The sequence below is a fragment of the Trachurus trachurus genome, assembly GCF_905171665.1.
Source record: "Trachurus trachurus genome assembly, chromosome: 23".
In the NCBI taxonomy this organism is placed as follows: Eukaryota; Metazoa; Chordata; class Actinopteri; order Carangiformes; family Carangidae; genus Trachurus; species Trachurus trachurus.
Window position 1 is genome coordinate 2,923,316 of NC_139912.1, and position 17,578 is coordinate 2,940,893.

At 42.2% G+C, this 17,578-nt stretch overlaps 2 protein-coding genes across 2 annotated transcripts in view; one reads left to right on the forward strand and one right to left on the reverse strand.

Annotated features, from left to right (window-relative positions):
- Positions 1 to 17,578, forward strand: part of dclre1c (DNA cross-link repair 1C, PSO2 homolog) — a 476,875-nt gene that overhangs the window by 50,916 nt on the left and 408,381 nt on the right. The window lies entirely within an intron of this gene.
- On the reverse strand, positions 13,109 to 14,773 carry LOC311006496 (E3 ubiquitin-protein ligase TRIM21-like; the record flags this gene model as incomplete). The annotated part of the gene is made up of 1 exon (XM_083999344.1): positions 13,109 to 14,773. The coding sequence occupies one exon, from the start codon at positions 14,771 to 14,773 to the stop codon at positions 13,109 to 13,111; it is 1,665 nt and encodes a 554-aa protein (XP_083855470.1).

The window sequence follows — 17,578 nt, forward strand, 5'->3', positions numbered from 1 at the left end:
TGAATGATTGATTGATTGATTGAATGGGTTTTGAAAGTAGAGGTTCTTCAAGAACTTGTAACATCTTAATGAATCAGACTCCAGACTCTTGTTGTATGAGTCACGGAGGAGGATCAAAGGTCACGTGAAGAAGCTTTGGACATTTGGTCATTTAAATTTCTGATGCAGGAAACAATCTGAAATTTAGGATCCCCCCTTTAACACATTTGAGGCATTCTGGTTGTACTAAAATAGAGGGAAATGACAATATTGCTTCAGATTTTTTTCTTTTTTTTTTTTAAAGCAGATGTACCTACTGACTGAGGTTCCTATCATTGTAATTGCAAGAATGCCTGAAGTGTATGAAAATGAAACTCATTTTTTAAAAGTCTTTTGGCCTGGACCGGCCGGTGACGAGCCTTTCCTCTGCTTCACCATGTTCCTCTTTCAGGCCACACAGTCTTCTTCCACCACTTCAGCCCTATTCTCATCTCTATCTTGATAGCTGGAGCTACTGTCAGATATCTATATGACAGAAGGCCCACACATGCTTCAGCTTTATGCTGCTGAATAGTTGGATCAGACATGTCCTGAGATTTTCAGCCTTCTATGATTTATAGAATTAGCCTATCTTGGACCATAGACTGTAAGGTGTGGACGCGCTGGTTCGAGCCGCGCGTGTTCGTGTTACAGGCTTGATGAGCAGGACCTCAGAGATTCAGTCAGTGCTGCGGTGATGGTCGGGTAGTAGCTTTGGGCACGGCCCGTCCAGGCCCGCCCTGGCCGCCGGGACTGAACATGAAGAAACGTGAAGACGTGGGACTGCTGTCGAATCTGCAGCAACAATTTAACCTCAACAAATGTTCAATTCAATTCAGTTTTATTTGATGGAGAGGGACAATGTACATCCATACACATTTCAAAACAAAATGCAAATGTACCCAATTCTAGCTACCAAGCTAATTTCCATTGCCAGTCCCCCTATGTTAAAATAGAAACAAGCAGGTTAAGAAAAAGAAACCATAAGTACAAGTACGATATATAAAAAGTTTTGTTCTTATTTTTTTTTTAAAGAAAAGAAAAAACAAAGAAAGTAATACGATCACATTCACATTATTACACATTTACAACACATTACAATCGTGGTTCACAGTAGGCAATGTCACAAAAAACTCCTGAGAGAAGTTTTTATAAGCTTTTATATGAAGAACATGTTTATAATCTATGGACATGAGACTGAATTGGACATAAAATGAGTTGTTGATGGTTCAAAGTTGTAACAGTTCTGCATCTCCTTGGTTTCTTGTGCCGCCATCTTGCTGATGTATCCAGTGCATTCTGGGAAAGTTGTCATACCCCATTGTTTGTGTGGTGGACGTGGCTTTAGTCTAAAGCTGGAGGAGCCTTCAAGAGGTTCAATTGAGATGTAGAAGCTCAGAAGAAGTTGAGGAGGCACTTGAAGATGTTGGAGGTCACGCACATCGTTAAGATTTAGTTTGTAGGAATCCTTAAAGAAGCTTTGAAGTCTTTAAAGTCCTTGAGGAATTTGTGTGTTTTGTTGGCGACCTGGAGGAGGTTGTAGGAGGCCCGAGGTCAGAGTCCTTCAGGTGGTTCTGCAGGTCGTCGTCTGTGTGGAGGTTGGAGGTAAATTAACAGACTGAGAAGGTTCAGTGATTCACTTACATTAAATCTGCTGAATATTCAATTCAATCCAAAAACTTTGGTTCCCCCAAGTGGTAGAATAAAAAAACACACCAAAACCTCCACCATAAAAATGTCCTTAATATAAAATATACTGACATCAGCTCTTTAAAAGCTTGATTTCACTTTTCCATTCTTTTTTTTTCACAATGATAATCTAGAAAATAGGTTTAAGTCTTGTTGGTTTTTGGTAAAAGAATTGACGTTTTTGTTCTGTCATTAACTTTAAATGGCAAACGACTTGAATATATTGATACATAATTAATATAAAGCTCATAGCATTGTAAAAGATTGTAAACTGGAGCTTGGAAAATATAAATTACTTACAAAAGAAGAATTAAACCTGAGTGAAAACACTTTAAATTGTACATATAAATACAGTTTGTTTACCATCATCAAAACCACTAACCTGTTTCTGTGACATCATCAGTAGAGTTGAAATGAAGCTGTATTGTTGTATTTATTTTTTGTGGGCTATAAGTCATGATGTAATTAAAAATAAAGAGAGAGAGCAGACAGGAAGCGTCACAGACACCAGTTTATTCGTTTCGTGGAGTTTTGGCGCCACCTGCTGGCTGCAGCTCTGGACTACAACACAACAACAGAATAAACCTCAGGGGAGACCGGGGATGGTTGTAACAGCATCACTTTCACCAATAAGGGACAACATTAGAGTTATGTGATCAATATCATGTGTACCCACTCCCTCCCTGATCGTGCATGTGGATTTGCATGGCTGGATGAAGGAGTGTGTTGGTTTTACAGCCAAAAAACAGTTTTTTAGGTCAAAACACTAAACTTTTGGACCAAGCCTAAATGTTGACGAGTATCGATTCCGTTGACGTTTGAATTAGGTAACTTGTATAAGATAAAAGAGCAGGTTCTTATGTGAAATATGAGTCATTTCATCAATGTTTATATCAAACCACAATGCTGGCATAGCTAACTGGCAAACACCTTTACTAAACCTTTTATCTTTGTTGTTTTAAGTGTCAACATGGACTATGAACTGCTTCCAACTTCCTGCTGAAGGTTTCCATTCATACATAGAATAGAATAGAAAGACTTTCTTGTCCACCATAGTGGAAATTTTGTCTTCGGCCTCTCCAAGACAACAAAGCATGAAACAATCAAAGCACTCCACAGCATACACTTAAAAGACGTAGAAACAAGAAACAAACTGAATGTTGTGCAAAACAGGCATAGACAACAACAGCCCTCTAAGGGGGTTGCCATGGTGCAGTCAAATAATCATAACATATTCAGAGCTTGTATGGCCTGTGGAGGAATAAAGGATTTCTTAAAGGGATAGTTCACCCTAGAATGATATTTCGCTCATTATCTACTCACCCTCATGTTGACTAAGGGCTGGAAGAATTATCAGAGTCCACCGTCCCTTCTCTGAGTTACAGGGGGTCTCGGCGTAGCAGTGCATTTCAATGCAACGGTTGCAAAGGGACACCGGAGCTCTTCGTAAAAAAACACACACAAAAAAACATCCAAATACCTCCATGATGCTCGTATGTAATGTCCGTCTTGTGCTGAAGCCCCAAATTGCGTAATTGTCCCGAAAAAAATTAAATAAGTCTATATTTTAAGCTTGTTTGTAGCGGAAGCTTCTCGAAGCTCCTCTTCCTGGTCCGTCCAAATCTCGCGTGATTTGCGCCGGCGTCAGTGCGGTTACTGCGAATCACGCGAGATTTGGACGGACCAGGAAGAGGAGCTTCGAGAAGCTTCCGCTACAAACACGCTTAAAATATAGACTTATTTAATTTTTTTCGGGACAATTACGCAATTTGGGGCTTCAGCACAAGACGGACATTACATACGAGCATCATGGAGGTATTTGGATGGTTTTTTGTGTGTGTTTTTTTACGAAGAGCTCCGGTGTCCCTTTGCAACCGTTGCATTGAAATGCACTGCTACGCCGAGACCCCCTGTAACTCAGAGAAGGGACGGAGGACTCTGATAATTCTTCCAGCCCTTAGTCAACATGAGGGTGAGTAGATAATGAGCGAAATATCATTCTAGGGTGAACTATCCCTTTAAAAAGGTACATACAAGGCCTCTGCCTATGTCATTTCCAATATATGTTGACTTACACCAAAGCTCGTTATTTTCCTGATTAAAAACAGTCGCTGGTTTGCTCTCTTAAAAACACTTTCTGAGTTCTCATTGAAGCTCAAGGCATGATCAATAATTGTGCCCAAATACTTAAAGGGATAGTTCACCCTAGAATGATATTTCGCTCATTATCTACTCACCCTCATGTTGACTAAGGGCTGGAAGAATTTTCGGAGTCGTCCGTCCCTTCTCTTAGTTACAGGGGGTCTTGGTGTAGCAGTGCATTTCAATGCCACGGTAGCAAAGGGACACCAGAGCTCTTCGTAAAAAAACACACACAAAAAAACATCCAAATACCTCCATGATGCTCGTATGTAATGTCCGTCTTGTGCTGAAGCCCCAAATTGCGTAATTGTCCCGAAAAAAATTAAATAAGTCCACATTCCAAGCATGTTTGTAGCATTAGCTCCTATGTCTGTTGTCCGGTCTTCCACTGCCAGCGCGCATGCGCAAGGTTCGCACTGAGACCGACTCGAGTCTCAGTCGGTCTCAGTATCAGTATCAGTATCAGCATTGAAATGCACTGCTACACCAAGACCCCCTGTAACTCAGAGAGGGGACGGACGACTCCGAAAATTCTTCCAGCCCTTAGTCAACATGAGGGTGAGTAGATAATGAGCGAAATATCATTCTAGGGTGAACTATCCCTTTAAATTGATCAACAACCTCCACAATCTGGTTGTTAAGGGCAACAGGGGTAACATTAGTAACTCCCTTTGTTTGTATTATGGGTTATTTTGTTTTGGCCACATTCATTTCCAAATAGCTAGACTGGCACCAGTCCTGCAGTACAGAGACCTGTCTCAAATATAAGCTTCCTCCTGTGTGGGATTATTTTCTGACATAAGCCCAACCAAGGCCATGTCATCTGCATATTTTAACAGTTTAACATTGTTCATATCCACAGTCATAGCATTTATATGAATTGGGAACAACAGCGGCGACAATACACGCTACAAACAAGCTTGAAATATAACTTTTTTTGGGACAATTTCGCATTTCGGGGCTTCAATACAAGACGGACATTACGTACATACGAGCAGCATGTAGGTATTTGGATGTTTTTTGGTGTGTCTTTTTGTTACGAAGACAGTTGGTATCCATTTGCAACCGTTATATGGACATGCACTGCTACGCCAAGACCCCCTGTAACTCAGAGAAGACACGGAGGACTCTGAAATTTCAATTTTGAGTGAACTATTCCTTTAAGCACCCTTCCTCTAAGGCCATCAGGCCCAGGAGCTTTGTTGGGTTTGATTTTGGAGAGACATCTACCCACTTCCTCCTCAGTGAGCTGATCACAGACGGTGCTACAGCCTGCTTTGGGGTCTCTCACATCAAACCGTCCATAAAAAGTGTTCAGATCATTGACAAATTTGCTGCAATCTGATATGTTTATACTTTGTTTTTTCTGTTCCCTGCCCATCATGGCATGTAATCCCTCCCAAGCCTGTCTTGCATTGTCTGTCATGTTAAACATTCACTGGTATTATCAGAATATGTTCTTTAAGAAAACTTTCTAATGTTAGGATCCACACCACTGTCACTGTTCTTCATGTATCTGTCAGTGATGAGTTCTTTTTGTTCATACTGAACCACAGAAAGATCCTTTAGTGTTGGAACATGAACAATAAACTTACATAGATGCATGTTTTTTTGGTTTGGTCTCGATTTTTTGTTTTTAATCATAATATATAATCGCTCAGTTGATTGCTTCTTCTTCCTACTCATTTGTTATCATTTAATTGTTTCTTATTTTTTTGCCTTTGTAACAAATTTTGTGTTTGATTATTGTCTTCATGGGTGAGGTTTTCATATAAGCCCTTTCAGGTTTCATACTTCGCACATCACAATCATAATAACTGTTTATACTATTTTAAATGAGGTTTGTGCAAAATAAAAAATAAAATAAAATAACAAAACAGATCATTTGTGGCTCACTGTAGCTACAGAGATGGTGGTAAATGAAATGTAAAAGGTGTTTTGTTCTCTGTGAGGAACTTCCTGTGACGTGAGAAACCACACATACTGTAGATGTGTTTCTGATCGTTGTGGGTCAGGTCACAATCTTGGTACCATCACAGCCACATGCTCTGCTGCTGCTGCCCCCGTGTATGAAATGTACCAAATAAACAAAAGTTGTTAGTCCAGGTTTTTATTTACGTACTTCGTTGTAAGACGTCGTCGGTTTAGACCTATTCTAGACAAATGTTCTGAGTTTGTCTCTGCAGAGTAAAAGTCTCAAGAGTTCAGATTACAAATGTTTACTTTCATTCATTTCGGACATGTTAGTTAAAGGGATAGTTCACCCTAGAATGATATTTCGCTCATTATCTACTCACCCGCATGTTGACTAAGGGCTGGAAGAATTATCAGAGTCCACCGTCCCTTCTCTGAGTTACAGGGGGTCTCGGTGTAGCAGTGCATTTCAATGCAACGGTTGCAAAGGGACACCAGAGCTCTTCGTAAAAAAACACACACAAAAAAACATCCAAATACCTCCATGATGCTCGTATGTAATGTCCGTCTTGTGCTGAAGCCCCAAATTGCGTAATTGTCCCGAAAAAAATTAAATAAGTCTATATTTTAAGCTTGTTTGTAGCGGAAGCTTCTCGAAGCTCCTCTTCCTGGTCCGTCCAAATCTCGCGTGATTTGCGCCGGCGTCAGTGCGGTTACTGCAAATCACGCGAGATTTGGACGGACCAGGAAGAGGAGCTTCGAGAAGCTTCCGCTACAAACAAGCTTAAAATATAGACTTATTTAATTTTTTTCGGGACAATTACGCAATTTGGGGCTTCAGCACAAGACGGACATTACATACGAGCATCATGGAGGTATTTGGATGTTTTTTTGTGTGTGTTTTTTTACGAAGAGCTCTGGTGTCCCTTTGCAACCGTTGCATTGAAATGCACTGCTACGCCGAGACCCCCTGTAACTTAGAGAAGGGACGGTGGACTCTGACAATTCTTCCAGCCCTTAGTCAACATGAGGGTGAGTAGATAATGAGCGAAATATCATTCTAGGGTGAACTATCCCTTTAAATCAGACTTCATCACACTTCATCTCAGTTTAAGTAGCCTAATACAGCAACATGGCCTAAAGGGAAAGCAGGAGAAGCAAAAGCTTATCTAGTCCCGCCCCCGGTACCCTCAGAATACATTCTCTTCATCGCAATTTTTTCTTTTGACATTCCAACATAACATGATACAACAGCAGATAGTACTACAGAGCTGCAGTCCAGTTCCAGACAGTCAAAAACAGATAACATGTGTGTCTGTACACGTGTCCATATTGGTCCATCTTAGAAGGACATTGTGTAACTTCTCCTTTTATCTATTCACGAAAATCGATTATTTGGTTCAAAAGTCTGTTTTTCATTAACCAGTAATCCCCCCATCAACAAAGTGAAGTGTTCCTTTCAGCTCTGAATGAGCCGTTCATATCATTCATATCTCCATGGAGCGGGTAAGCTCGGTGCTGGCTGCCATGTGGTCTCCATGTTTTTACGTGCAGTGGCAGCGTGACGGTAGGTAACCACGGAAACTCAGCGGAGACACCGGAGCTGTCACCACGGTAACGCAGTGAGGAGGAATGGAGCGTTACACTGATGCTGCATTCACCTGCAGTCGGGCAGACGGCCATCGCTAACAAACCAGATGTCATTGTAGTCACAGAAGTCCAGAGAAAGCTGGTGCTGACGGACCACTTGTTTACATAGAGGCTTGTTTATGCCGTTACGTGCAGCAGCTGTCGTCCGTCTGCCGTCTGCCCAATTTCACGTGAATGCAGCATGAAAAATACGATTGAGTTCCTTGCGATATACAACCGCAACGCTAGATGGGAGTAATTCCTACACAATGTACCTTTAAGTAAACAACAGCCTGGTCTTGTTGTCTGGCATGTCTCAGTCCTGTATTCGTGTGGCTCACCAGAACCTACGCGCCTGGTTGAGAACACTGTCAATCAGTGACCAGCTTAGCAGCTCCATCGTGGATCAATTGATTATCCTTATTGGTGCACCCACACATACAGTATAATTCTTCAGTAGCCTCTTAGTAGTCTCTTACAATTATGTCTCAGCTTGATTTAGTACCCTCAGCTATCTTACAAATTGTTATTAGAAAACATCCTGCCTTGCGCACATACTGGCATTGATCTAGAACAGTGTTTTTTCAACATCTTTCATTGTTTGAGATCTGTTTGCATCAGATAAGATGATAAGATAAGGATCTCACTGACATTAGCATCTCCTTATCACATTCATCATGCCTGTCACACCTGAGACTTGGTGAAGTGAATGCACCGGACCGAGACGCACAGATTTTTCCACAGACAAAGCCTTAGAAACCGGTTTTGGTCGCAGTCACATCGTCACAGATGTTGATGAACCTTCATCTTTTCATATGAAACTGTAAATCCGTGCAGCAGACAAACAGTGCACGCTCAGCAGAAACAGTAAAACACCAGCTGAGTTGTTAAAGTTCAATTCTTTTGCATTTGCCCCAAAGATTAAATCATTACTCTGATGTTCCCGTCGCCCACTGTCGGGGGGAGGGTTGCACCGACAGCACTGAGGTGTTTTTGTATGTGGAGGTAATGATGTTAGAGTAATTGTGGCCCGGGGGGGTGGAGTGAAGGATGAGGGGTGGGGGGGTGGGGGGGTATTATTTGACTGACAGCTCATTTAAACAGACACGGTCAAGGAGATGAGAGGCGAGCTGCAGAAACAGGAAGTTAATGAAGCCGGAGCGCTGAGCGACAGCTACAACATCACCGACGCACTCGACTGTCTCTGTGTAATTGAAACTTTATTTGGTTAAAACGCAGCGATGCTGATTTGCCTGTTTCTAACTTCACCCCAAAACAAAAGAAGAAAAGAGGAAGTCTCTTTTAACTTTTCATATCCACCGCACCGGGGCGATCCTGTTGAACCATCTGGATATCAAGTCATCATCAAACCTTTGACCGTCAAGGGTGTGCGTTTATGCTCCTTTTGTTCGGACTGAGTGGCAAAACAGACCTCCCTCAATGTGGTGAAGGAGCAGTGGACACATAAAGAGATAGTTCAACATTTTGGCAAATTGGCCCATTGCCATAATCCCTATAGCCATAGCAGTAGAGTTGTTTTAGAGGCAAATACAGAGACTGCTTGATGAAAAACTGTCCCTGAAGGCAACGTGCATCAGAGGTTTTGCATGAATTTCCCTCTACGACAACTCTGTCTGGTAACGTTCTGTTATTATCTCATAGCGTGGTGAATGTGCAGCTCACAACTTCACTGTACTAGCTGTATATGTGACAAATAAAGTACCTTTACCTTTACCTTTACTTTACTTTTAACTTGTCCACCAGAGCGTTTTGGAGTTGTTGGATTGTGTATTTGATGAGTTTGATGAGGGAAACCAAGAAATCCCATGAGCCTCCGTAGCGTAGCTCTGAGCAGCTCACGGCTCTGCTCCGCCATTCTACAAACAGCTTGCATCGACAATAAAGGGTAACAAACCTACTGCTATGACTATAGGGGTTATGGCAATTTTCCAAAATGTTGAACTATCCCTTTAAACCTGACTCGCTTCTATACTGAAAAACTCTGATGAGTCAAACTGTCGGGTGTGTTAAAGGACTAATTAATCAGTCCATCTTGAATGCAACTCGGTCAAAGTAAGGCGTATCCTCAAGGTGTTTTGCAGTTCTGTTAGGTCATGCAAGTTAGACATGTCAGACTTGTATGGGCTTGGAGAAAATCGCTTTCAAACTTTGGCGGCTCTGCCACTTGTCATTTTGCCACTCATTGGATGTTCCACAGCGACTTCCGAGTACCGTTACATCACGTGCATACCCTCTGAAAGTCTTTGAGTTGCTCTGCAGTGAATTGCGGGTAAAGGTCTTGGCCGCGTTTCCCAGATTCGATCTTTCTTAAGGACTTAAGAAGGCTCTTAAGAAGGGTTCGGCTAAGAAGGAGTGCTAAGATACGGGTGTTTCCCAGATGCGTTCTTAACTGCCTTCTTAAGATCACGCCAAAGAAGCTTCTTAAGAAGCTCTTAACGGGAGCTGTCCACCACCACAGTACTGAAACTGAATCAATCGATGCCAGGCAAATCGATTATTATATCACACGCCACCTAATACACACATAAATCACACACAGTGACCAGCGCAGCTGCACCGACGGGCGATGAATAAACCGAAGACGGGATTTCCACTTTCCAAACACGGGGTTAACACAGGTCCCGGTGTCCGCGGGCCTGATTAGAAACTTCTCCGCTGTTGTTGCCGCGTTGGTCACGGGCAGTGACGGACTGGCCATAGATGACACGGCACAGCCGCGTAAAGATGCGGCCGAGACGGCTGCGTGACCATGTGATTGATGTGTGTGAAAATAAAAAATAAAAACGTGCACAGGGGCTGGCTGGTTTACAGCCAGACAACTCTGGAAAAGAAAGTGGAAGCATTGCCGTGGTCTGGGTTCGAATCCACCCACTAAAATATTATTTTGGTGATCAACACGTTTTTCTTTTCTCATCATCATTAAATGATCAATGCAAGGCTACATATGTATATAGGCTACATATATATTTAGGCAGTGGAGTGTTAATGCGTGACAGTCTTTTTGGTGCCAGTATAACATGGCACAGGAGGATCAGTGTCACGGCTGCCACACTCCGTGACACTGACCCTTGCTTGCGATGCCCCCACCACACCAAGAAGCTGCCCACTGTGTAAAAACACGATGAAACAGCGACACTAGGGGTTGATTTAAGAACGGTTGTTTTTGATGTTCATGCAGATATGGGACGTGGATGTGTGCGTAAAAAGTTATGATGAATGATGATGATTAATTTTATTTGTGTGCCTGATGTGCAGAGCACATGTTATTCCTCATATTTAGTTTATTATTGTTCTTATTTTTTTTTTTTTATCTCTTTTTTTTTTTTTTTTTTTCGGCACATAATTTAATGTTTTAAACATACGATGTGCACTGTTTAATATCTTGCTTAGTGTGATATTGATTTGCCTTGAAAACGTGAGCGTTGGTCGCTAAGAAGACTCGAAAGAGTGGGTCAGCTCGATCTTATATTTCCTTCTTAGTGAAAGATCTTCTTAGGCTAAGAGCGACTCTGGGAAACACGTTCTTCTTTCACAGCGCTCTTAAGAGCGCTCCAAAGAAGATCTTAGCGCTAAGAGCTTCTTAACAAATCTGGGAAACGCGGCCCTTATCTGTCCTCTGCATTGATTCCCTTTAAAATCCTCCTTATCACCTACAGGGTTAGGGTTAGTTAGAGTGCAGCTGAACAAACACTCACTCAACGACCTCTTCAGCACTGAAACCACAAAACCAATGTGGTAGCTCTAGTTCCTTTGTTCCTCTCAGCGTATGTGAGGACAGGTGTATAATAGGAAATGAGGGAGATAAGGGCATCAGTGCGGGTTGCTTTGAATATACATATACATATACGCTGAAAAACCTGTTCACCAATCTATTTCAACTATCCATGAGTTGCAAATATAGTCCTACACCTGCCATGTTGGGGACCCACAGGTGTTTCAAACTAATTAATTAGTTCTACGCCAATCAAAAACACAATTCAAATTGAAACACTTGTGTTGGTCCCCAACTTAGGACTACATTTGAAACTCATGAATAGGGTTGGTCATATAATTATTTATTCATCAATTTATAGGTGGATTAATCGTTCATTCATAAATACTTTTTACAATTCCTGTTTTTTAAGGCTTGTTAGAATATGAAATGAAAACTTCATGTTAACAGAGTGAATCCTGACTTCACAACCGACTCCTGATGAGATTATGGCCCACTCTCATTTCCCCGCCTTTAACACCAGCATTTGGTTTCAAGTGGCCTCTAAAGGGAGATACCCCCAATGTATATTATCTTAACAAGCCTGCAGCTTGTTTACACATGCAAACATACATTAACACATTCTGAGTTGTTAACCAAAACATCAGCTATATACACTAACAAAAACCAAATATGAACATCTGTCATGAACATCTATGAACATAAAATGCAACACAACCATCTAAGCAAATTGACAGTGAAGTCAAAAAGTCAAAAAATTCCTTTGACCGTACATAAAAGTCCATAGATAGTGTTTCATTTCCCAAAGGCACATATTTTCAAATCTGTGCCTCATTGGAACATGTATATTTTTTTATGTGTAGCCTACAATATAACATAATCAACAAAGACAACTAAGTCCAAATCAAACAATTAATCAACTATGAAGGGACAACCTTCGAACACATGTTCACAGAACACATGCACGCACGTACTTACAGACACATATACAAAATTGTATTTATTTATTTTAATTTATTCAATACGCTGAATAAATTTGTTAATTTCAGGCATTTAGCCATGTCATCCTCCAGCGCCTTGCTTTTGTTTCTCAGAGGTTGTGTTACCAGTTGTGTGGGCTTTGATGATCTTTCTTTGTTTGATGAACCAACAAAGAAGAATTGCAGAAAACAGAAGACAACATTGGCACTTTTCATCTTGCACTACATTCTTAGTCTGCACTTGGCCTCCCTCCGATTTAAAGGGATAGTTCAACAATTTGGCAAATTGGCCAATTGCCATAATCCCTAGGAGTAGGTTTGTTTCCTTTATTTGTCGGTGCAAACTATTTTTGGAATGGTGGTTCTAAAAATCGTGTTTTGGAGTTGTTGGATTGTGTATTTGATGAGTTTGATGAGAGAAACCAAGAAATCCCATGAGTCTCCGTGGCAGACTCATGGGAGCAGCTTGCCGCTCTGCTCCGCCGTTCTAAAAATAGAAGTATAATAGAAATAAAATAGTAACAAACCTACTGCTATGACTATAGGGATTATGGCAATGGGCCAATTTGCCAAAATGTTGGACTATCGCTTTAGGGGCTGGTTTTAAAGGTTGAAAAGCTCTTCCCCTTTGCTCTTAAAAGAATTGGGACACCCTACCCTTGCACAAGAACACGCAAAACCAAACAAGTGCTAAGGCCAAAATCTAGCACAAGTGGTTGAAATGGGAAGGCCAAACTCTCAAGATTGGAGTCGCTACAGCTGAAAATCAACCAACCAACCAGTTTCATCAGTACATGACGATGTCTTTTTGCTTTGCTGCTTACAACCCATGTTTACGGTTGATCAAACAAGACTTTGAGCCCACAACCTTGTCGACAACACAACAGTAAGACATCGCAAACCTAATGTGTGACTCATCGAGGTTGAGTTCAAGTTTCAAGCTGGATTCCAGTGCTACTACACTTCGCCAACACTTCTGAGTCCAAGTGTAAGTTGTTGGTGATCAAGTGACAGGAGATATAACCAGGGGGACGGAGTTTCTACCACCGTCACTTGTACCGGGACTGAAGAATGGGTGGAGCTTTTCAGTGAAGGAGCATCCAGTGAAGGAGAAGAGAAGATCTGAAGTGTCCACATCGTAGAAAGACACCAAACCTTCCTCATAATCCACAAACACCCTGACCTTCCCAGGATGGTCGTTCACTGAGAGAGGCACAGGAGAGCTGTCGAGTGCAAAGTACCCTCTTCTGTTCCTCCGACAGACGGTCCAGAAGCCGTTCTCGGGATTTACGGTGATATCTCCCTTCCGGATGACCGACTGTTTGGCCACGCCCAGCGTCCAGCCGACGTTCCCTCTGACCTGGACATCGTAGTAAAATATTCCACAAGAGAAACTCTGCTTTCCCAGAATGTGGATTGCAGGCTCAAACCTCTTGGAGCTCTCCGGGAGCTTCTTCCACGCGTCGCCGTGATGGACTCGTTTGCCGTCGTCGGACAGGACGAGAGCAGGATGCGCCGTGTCGGGATCCAGCGTCACGTCCGCCGCGTTCCGCCGGTGTTTCCTCAGCTCGGCCTCCCGCAGCTTCCTCATCTCTCGGCCGACTATCTCCGTCAGACGGTTCACGGCGCCGACCATCGTCGTCCTGATGATCCCGTCGTACGACGCGGGACATACGCTGGTCTCCGTCCATTCCTTGGAGGTTGGTGGAGGAGGATCAGTGAGGGATGATGAGAAGTTCCAGAGGAGTTGGAGGTGGTCTTCAGAGCGAGACAGTCGGTCCACCTCGCCACGCCTCCTTGTCAGCTCCGAGATCTCCCGCTCCAGCTCTCTGACCAGACCGACGGCCTGTTTCTCCTTCGCCTTCTTCTTCTCGTCCACTTTTGCGATGATCTCCGCCTTGGCTCGTTCCACAGACTCTGTCAGAGCGTTGAAGACCTTGACGCCTTCTGCCACCTCTTGGTCTGCAGCTTCTCTGCTGAGCTTCACCGAATGTACGACGTCCTGAATCCTCTGCTGTCTCTCCCGGATCGCCCGCCGGAGCTCTGCCTCTGTTTTCCTGAGCTCCGCCTTCTTTACTTCGTATTCCTCCTCTAGAGGAACCACCTGGTGGAACCTGTGAGTGGAGTCGGCGCAGGAGCGACAGATGGACGTCTGCTCGTTCCGGCAGTAGAGCTCCAGAGGTTTGTAATGTTCGGTGCACACGCTGCTCGCCGCCTCCTCGACAGAACCAAACAGCTGATGAACGTTCAGGCTGGACACGATCTGATGAAGCTTTAAATTAGCTGCAAAGTAGACGGTTAGAAGCGTCAGTGCGACCGCCAACAGCAGCCAGCACTGCAGCTTTGGTGCAGCTTTGGGAATGGGAAGATTGCGAGGAACTTCCCCTGGTTTGCATGTTTCCTCGTGTTGCTCGACTTTCCCTCCGGCCGACTGTCTGAACTGCAGAGCCATCTCTGATATGAACGTATTGACCACAAGTTTATGTTTTTTATCGACGCGCTCTTTACACATGGGGCACTGTCGGTGGGAATTAAAGTTCAAGTGCTCCGTGATGCAGGATTTGCAGAAGTTGTGTCCACACTGTAACGTCACCGGATCCCTGAACACGTCCAGACAGATGCAGCACAGGAGCTTGTCTTCCGTCAGCAGGTAGCTGGTGTCTGACATGTTGATACTCTGAAAACAACCAGGATAAAAAAAACAAAACAAACTTGATTATGATTGGTTGGTTCAACGTGTGATAGGTTTTCACAATTGATTGAGACGTACATGTGATATTTGTGCAGAATGAAAGACAAACTAAATATGCAGTAATTTGGAATTAATGTTTGGAAGAATAATTTTCTCATTGGAGAATTGAGCCAAAGTGTCATTATAATATCATATCAGGGACCTCTGGTATGACGGAATATTTTTCACAGACTTCAAAAATAAAGTCATAGTTTTACAAGAAAAAGTATCATGTAGTATGGTGAAACTGCCTTTTGTTATGATGCACTTAACTCTTGGCAGCACATCCTGAAATTAGACACGCTTCCTTCTCTCACCGAGTTTAGGAGCTTGGTTATCGGATAGCTGTGTGTCTCTGGTTGTAACTGTTTTAAATGATTGTATTTCCTGTTTCTTGTTAAATGTAGCCTATGTCTTGTATCTTGGCTTGTAACTCGACGGCATTGAAAATGAGGGTAACCTCAATGTCTCTCGAGAATAAATAAAGGTTAACAAGTCATAATATTACAAAATAAAGTCATCATTTTACAAAAATGAAGTCATAATTTTACGAGAGTAAAGTCATAATTTTACGAGAATAAAGTCATAATATTTTACCCTGTTGTTTTAGAGGAGGAAAGTTGTTAAAATGAGGACATGGAGCGTTTTGTGAAGTTGTACTTCAGTATATGTTTCACAAACAAGGAGATACTTAATCTTTAGGCACATCAGCACCACATCGTCATCCGTATCAAGACTTTGAAAAGAATATTGCAAGAAAATGCATCTATTCTGCAGAAAGAACCAGACGGCCTTGGAGGAAATTACTACTTAATTCTAACAAAATTATGACTTTTTCTCGTTATATTATGACACTAATCTCGTAAAACTATGATTTTTTTCTCGTAAAACTATGACTTTATTATCAAAGTATGTAAAAAAAAAAAATCTCAATGTGACACTAATACTCCATCGTACTCTGGTGATTCCCCACTATTTGATTATTTATTTTTGTGCAGAAAATAAAAACCGAGTGCTTCTATCCTTTACTACAGAAACTTCATTAATCAGAAATCTCATTGTACTGACCTGTGTGTGAAGAGACTCCGCTGCAAACCTGCTGAAATTAGTTTGTTTGACACTGGCTTTTCCTCTGGAATCGTCTCATGCAAATGGCCTGCAGGCAGCCACAGAGCAAGTTTGTTCACCTAAACTTTTCTCCTGCATGCAACTCCACTGGGCGTGGCCACAGGATTCCTGACATTCACATTCAGGTGGCTCTGTCTGTCCCACCCGTGAGTGAGTCTCTGCATCACCACGGTCGAGAAACAGACACCGTGAAGATAAAGCGGACAAGACGAGACACACCTGAAACTGCTCTTCACACTGACATCAGACAAAGGCAGCAGCTCAATCATCTACTGTTCTTTAACATTTCAATCTAGCTATCATCATCATGTCATGAAAAAATGTGCCATGGATTAAACTGAACACCAGATACAGTCATTGCTGAGTCGTTAATCCAGTATCAGTGACAGGCGAGGCTGCTGCAACAACACAACACAGTCGGACCAGTCGGAGCTGTGGGAGTGGGAAGCAGCCTGGTGGACACCTGGTGGACAGGTGAGGAACTGCTGTGTAGGGGTCAACACAGGACACCTAACACTGGCTAGAGCACTGGAAAAGAGAGTAAGGACAGCATTGGTTCAATGGAAGCGCCTCCTGATGGAGGAATGTGGGTATTGCAAAAGCGCCCAAGAACTGACATCTCTGCATTGTTGGTGAATGAGCAGTGTGGTGTTTTCAATAATTTAAGGACATTTATAGATCACCCATAGCATCATTGAGGACCCTTTACAGATAAACATGAACACATAGGCGAGTAAACCCCCCCCCCAAAAAACAGTTGTCTACATTAATGTTTCAATCTACATTTTGTAATAAACAAATTATAAGTATAATTTGATATGACCAAGACACCTAAAAACAAAAACACTGCCGTTTTCATCAATTTACAAGCAAGTTGGCAACACACATACATTGGAGTGAATGGGTTTTCTGGGCGCTTTTGCAATACCCATATCCTGCCACTAGGGGCGCAAAACCCTTATTACCACGGGAGTCAATGGTGGTGTCCTTACTCTCTTTTCCAGTGCTCTAACTCTGGCTAACTCTGGCTCAGATGCAGTTTCTTTTAAAATACTGTTGAATAGTGTTGCGTGGCCCCTGTTAAATAAATAAATAAATAAATAACACCTAAAATCATCCCAACATCGTTTACAACATAGTAATTAATGTAATGTCATGGGTGAGTTGGAAACCCGGATGCCTCTGAGCCTCTGAGCAAAGTGGTTCTCAGAGGAGAAACTAGAGTTAGAACAGTTACAGATTATAAAACATCAAAGTAACGAGCCATAAACAAACAAACAGATATGAAGCTAACGACTTTTAAACAAACATTTATCAAAGGAAAGACGGATGACTCATAAACAACTGATGGGCTATCATAAAATAAACAAACATATTTAAAACTAAGGATCCATAAAACAAACAAATATCAAACTAAGACTCATAAACAGAAAGAAACATCCCAACAAGTCTGAAACAGAATCAAAAACATGAGATTAAACTATAAAATTTTACATAAATGTAAATTCTCCAACAGCAGTCGGGTTTTTATTACTTCACCTGCCGAGCTGACCCGATTTTTATTAATGATAGGTGTCTATAGAGGGATTATCTGTTTACCAACAAATCAGGATG